The 5334-nt window shown below is 31.0% G+C and overlaps 1 protein-coding gene across 4 annotated transcripts in view; it reads left to right on the top strand.

The window, feature by feature from the left end:
• Positions 1 to 5334, top strand: part of LOC106465367 — a 26452-nt gene that overhangs the window by 10905 nt on the left and 10213 nt on the right. For all 4 annotated transcript variants that reach the window (XM_022393243.1, XM_022393242.1, XM_022393244.1 and 1 more), the window contains exons 4-6: positions 578 to 736; positions 3310 to 3404; positions 3899 to 4031. In XM_022393243.1, the coding sequence (XP_022248951.1) occupies positions 578 to 736; positions 3310 to 3404; positions 3899 to 4031 (387 nt within the window). The remainder of the gene's footprint in view (positions 1 to 577; positions 737 to 3309; positions 3405 to 3898; positions 4032 to 5334) is intronic.

Genomic DNA, 5334 nt, shown 5'->3' with positions numbered 1-5334 from the left:
TGTATCAAAAGTCTTATGCCTTTTGTCTTCAGGCAAGGTGGAAGACTTTCGAAATGTCGTCCTCTACATTTGTAAGCAGTTGCTGTCCATTTGAAACTTAGATTCATTATGAATACTCTGCCTAAACAACCTATCAAAGATTACATAATTGTGTTGTTTAATCCTACTCGGCCCGGCATGACCTGGTGGTTAGGGTACTTGACTGGCAACTTGTGGGTCGTAGGTTTGAATCCCTGTCCCACCAAACAAGCACGCTCTTTCAGCCATGGGGGCATTATAATGTGATAGTCAGTCCTACTATTTGTTGGTAAAATAGTAGTCCAACAGGTGGTGTTGACTAGCTGCCTTTCCTCTAGTCTGTTACTGCTAAATTAGGGACAGCTGGTGCTGATAGCCTTTGTGCAATTTTGCAGAAAATTCAGAACAAACAAACGTAATCTTAAGCAACTATTTTCTTGTACTTTGATGATCTTAGGTTAAACTAGGGTTTTTTAATTTTATTTTTCTCCACTATTAAATTTGTTATTTTTGAGTTCTTTGTATTTCTTTTTACACTAATTTTGATGACAATCTCTAGCCATAGACATGGTTTCTTCAAAGTCCTGGATCGTAAATGAACCCCAGGTTGTAAAAACACAAGAAGATGCTGGTCTTGAGGTTGGATTGGAAGCTTATGTTTTTGAAACTGTGATAAGTAATACGGGATTAAATATTACATTATCTTCTACACAATCAGGTAAGAAATACTTACACGAGCTGTAATGACTAATTTTGTATGTGTCCACATTTTACTTAAACATTTTATAATTTGGCATTGAAATGGCATAAAAGAAGATTGAGACTCTAGGCTGCTGATGATGTAATTTAAAAAATAATTTATGTAATGATGATTGATGAAGTATTGGGTTTGCATGTAAAAGAATTTCAGTCATTTGATTATATGAACTGTAATTAAATCAGTTTTAATATATTGTGATCGTTCTTTGTATATGTAAAAATTAATACAGGAACCATTAGGTTGAAATCAACAAACTTTATATAGTTATTAAACAAATCCTTTATGTGTATTATAATTGTTAAAATTAGTATTTTGTAAAAAAATTTAAGTAATAATGAAACAAATTCTGAGATATGTACACACTTTTTTTATGTTCTCTGTTTAATCAGAGCTACATTGTATGTATATTTCTCTTTCCTTACCAACATTATTGCAATGGACAGAGTTAAAGTAAGAATCTTTTCTCTTTGCTAATGTTCATTATGTATGAATTATAACTTGTATTTATATATTTAAGTGTTTATTGAAGGTATTGATGATTCTGCCATGAATTTTTTTTTTTTTTTTGTGGGTGTATGTGAAGTTATTTGTCATTTCATATATGACTTGTAGAAAAGACTTGAGTTAAAAGTCTTATTGACACGACTCTGTGGTAGTGATGTATGAACTATGATGTTGCTACCGAGCCAACTTCTGGATCTTGGCTAACACCAGATGGCATTCATAATTTTCTCTGAATCTTTTAATATTCTTTACTGTTCTCATTTTATAACATGTCTTAGTGTTAGGTTGTTAATCACTAACTTGTCAGATCCAGTCAATTTTTTGATCATCTCTTGTGCTATATGTATTTTTGGAGATATACATTGTATATTTAAGTAATGTTGACTTCATAACGGATATCAATAACATTTTGGTTAATTATTTATATTTGTCAAATATATTTTACTTACTAGTTGCATTGCTATTATACTTTTATTTGCATTGGTGAATTAAAAATAACACTTGAGATTAAAATATATTAATTATTTTTTAACTCTGGTAAAAAGTTTAAAACAAAAATATGTGATACTTAATCCCTTAAAAAAACATTTAGGTACCTAACTTGTCCTTTGGGGAAAAGGGGGCTGGGAGGTTCAAGCCTTTGAAAAACCAAAAACCAACTAACTAGCATGCAACTTAGTAAACCTCTTAATAATGAGATTACTCTTCTGCTAAGGTTGGATATGTGAGTTTGTTATTTGTTTGGAGGGATACGTCTGTCAGAGAAACTGAAGGTTAGGGCAAGACTTCTCATTGAAAAATGTGTTTTGAAATTATGCCATTTTTTCAACAATGATTTTAGTTGTTATATATATAAACCTATTGAAATTTTTCATTAACCGGTTCTTTACAGCCTGTTCTTTCATAAATAGCTGCTTGACAATTCAAGAAAACAATTCATTGTTATTACTTAATATTTGTTATAAATATTAGAATTAGAACTTTGTATGTTATCTATCTACCCTATGACTGCGGTTATATATTGCACAAGCTGTAGTTAATAAGTACTATTGAGTTGTATTTCACTTATGAAGTCACAGTTCTGAGGGCACCATACAAACTGTGCCCTAAATCCTCAAGTCTTTAATCTGGCCCCGAAGTAACCTATTTTATAATACGGTGATGTATTTTGCTTGGATTTTCATGATCGCTAAACAACCACTGGTTGGAATGGTACCATTCTTCGTTTGTTAGCTTTTGGTTGATTCATCTGTCAGAGAAACAGCAGGGTTTTGTGTTTTACATTTACTCATTTGTGTACGTGTTTTTTTCCTGTAACTTGTTAAAAAAAATTATATTATTGAGTTCTAAGTTCTTTGTAGAAACTCAAAAGTATGTTATAATTGAAATTGTAATTATATAGGCAAATTTTTAATGTACATAAAATGCACACATATTATTTTCATTATATAGTTTTAAAACCATGTGATTTCATGTAATTAACTATTTCTGGAATGTACTTTTAAGAAACAACTAATTTAAAAGACTTTAGTATATGCTGTTGTTTTTGTTGGAATGACTTAAAGTAGTGTTTGAATTCTCTATATGGAATGTGTGATATAAATCATAAGAAGTTAAATGTTACACAACTAAAAGTAGTGTGTTTGCTAGAGATGATACTAATTAACAAATCTGGGCTCTACCAGGATTAATACAGTCTGCATCTGTGAAACACTCCTGATTAATCTGTTACAATTCAGGTTTAATTTTTGAGACTTTTAAAGGTTTATGCATTTAATCTTTAATGTGTTGTACACACACACATTCTAATGTAAAGAATTATGAAATACAATTATTATAGTTGTGATTTAAATTACCCTGTTGGGATCACGGGGCCAATACTAAACTTAAACTAGTTGTTTGCTACTGAATTTATGTCATGACTAATGAATTTCAATCTCCGCTAGTCAAATCTTGTAACTTACAATTCTTTGAGATAAACATATATTCTCACATGCACGTGTATGTATGTATTTTCTTTTCCCCAGATGTCAAAGGATTCCTTATTTTAATGCAACAAAAATCATCTAATTACACCAGTATGAGGATCTTCGACTTCAGGAACACTACTGTTAAAAGCAAGGTAAGAAAATCTTTTTAAAGTTGCACAAAGAGCAAGATTTTTAATTCCTGAAATAGCCATGTGTGCAAGAACACTAGCAAGTATAAAATATGGCATCTAGAGGTAAAACATTAAGCCTTCTCACCTACTGCAGAAGTGCTGAAACCAGACTTTTGTTTATATATATATAAATAGGATTTAATAACCCACATTTTTATATTTGATTAGAAAGCTTGCTTCTTTGCTCTATAAATTTTTTTAAATTGTTTCTGGCATCCTTACTAAAACTAAGAAGAATTTCAGTTAATACTGCCTTTGTGCTTATACAGTAGTAATAATAAATAAATATTTTTCGTTGTTACTAATAGAAGGTTTTTCAAGTACTGTGAGTGTTGAGTTGCATTATAAGACAGGCTTAACTTCTCCTTCTGTGTTTTAAGTTCCTGATCATTACACTGCCACTACTACTAATACTTATTTCATGCAGTTAAAAGTGACCTCTTGTGTTCTTGCAGGTTTCGTTGTATTATGACTGCTACGTCTATCTTACGGGAGGTGGGGACAGTAGCTACCGTTTACAGATTCGGTCGTTACCTCTCCACAGAGTTCTGGATTATGCAATCACACTCCCTAATCCCAACACTATAAGTGAGTTTATAATTTGTTTCATCATTTGCCTTTAGTATCCCTTTTTGAAATGTTGTTCTATATCATGTACGTTTTAAATAACTAGCTAAAAAAATATACTATAGTACGGACACATTTCAAAAGTACAAAGTTGTTAGTGCTGGAATTGAGAAAGAGTGGTGGCAGTTGCCACTCCCATTGTTAAATGAATTTTATCCTTCTTATTAAGAGAATTGTGCAATGTTGGGGGGACCTTTTAAGAGTGAGACTTCACTGACCAACTTTGTCATATGTGTATAGTTTAACTGATTCTTCCTGTACCAAATATTATCTCAAGCCTCCTTCATTATGAAATTTTTCTTGTTAAGTAGTTATAATTCAAGCACTCTGATTATTGACTGAAGTCATTAGAACACCATGATATCAAACTTGATAAACTCTTTAACCAATGGGATCAAACTTGATAAACTCTTTAACCAATGGGATCGAACGTATTCAAAATTGAAGATGATTGATTATGTGTATGAGTTAGCATCCATCACCCAGAGTTTGGCTGGCTGGATTGCCATAAATTTTGGTATGGTAACTAAAAAATGTCCAATGATGTACTTGGGCTAATTTCTTTTTGGATTTTTGCTCAAAGAGGTAGATGAAAAAGATCTTGAAACAGGGCACATTTCTACTTTTTTTTAATATATACTTTTGGTTTTGAATTTAAAGATACAAGTACTTAAAAAGTTCAATGAGTAAGTTATTTCCTTCCACAAAGTATAGTATGCAGTTAGCATCTAACGACAACATTAAGGATTGAATAACAAAATCAAGGAAGGGGAACATTATCTAACGTTGTTTTTGTATATAGATTTTGCTTCTATAATGGACATCTTCAGCTAATATGTTAAACAGGACTTCTTCTGGAAATTGTTTTTTATTCTGTTATGAGCTGGAAGTTTTTTTTTTGTTTTTTTTGTGGCCATCTTCAATTATCAGGATACAGTATGGAATGATGGATGTTAAAAACGTAAAATAATTGGTAACGTTTGTCAGCAGTATTTATTGAAAATATAGAAATGTTTGGAAAGTAATTTGATAATTACTTAATAATTTAATACATCTATATATATATATCCTATTGTTTTAACTGAAGACAGTTGTTCAGCTGTGGTTTAATACTTTAATATTTACAGAAATATAAATTTTATACATCCTTACACTTTATGTAGTAGAGGCAAAAAGTTTATTACAAAGAAAAACGTATATTGCTAAAGGATTATAAAGGTGAGCTTACCAGTGCTTATAAATCAAAAGTTTGATACTAATCTTC

Source organism: Limulus polyphemus, unplaced genomic scaffold (assembly GCF_000517525.1).
Source record: "Limulus polyphemus unplaced genomic scaffold, Limulus_polyphemus-2.1.2 Scaffold1922, whole genome shotgun sequence".
Classification (NCBI taxonomy): domain Eukaryota; kingdom Metazoa; phylum Arthropoda; class Merostomata; order Xiphosura; family Limulidae; genus Limulus; species Limulus polyphemus.
The sequence above is the reverse complement of the archived record's forward strand: the minus strand, read 5'-3'. Positions and strand labels throughout refer to the sequence as shown.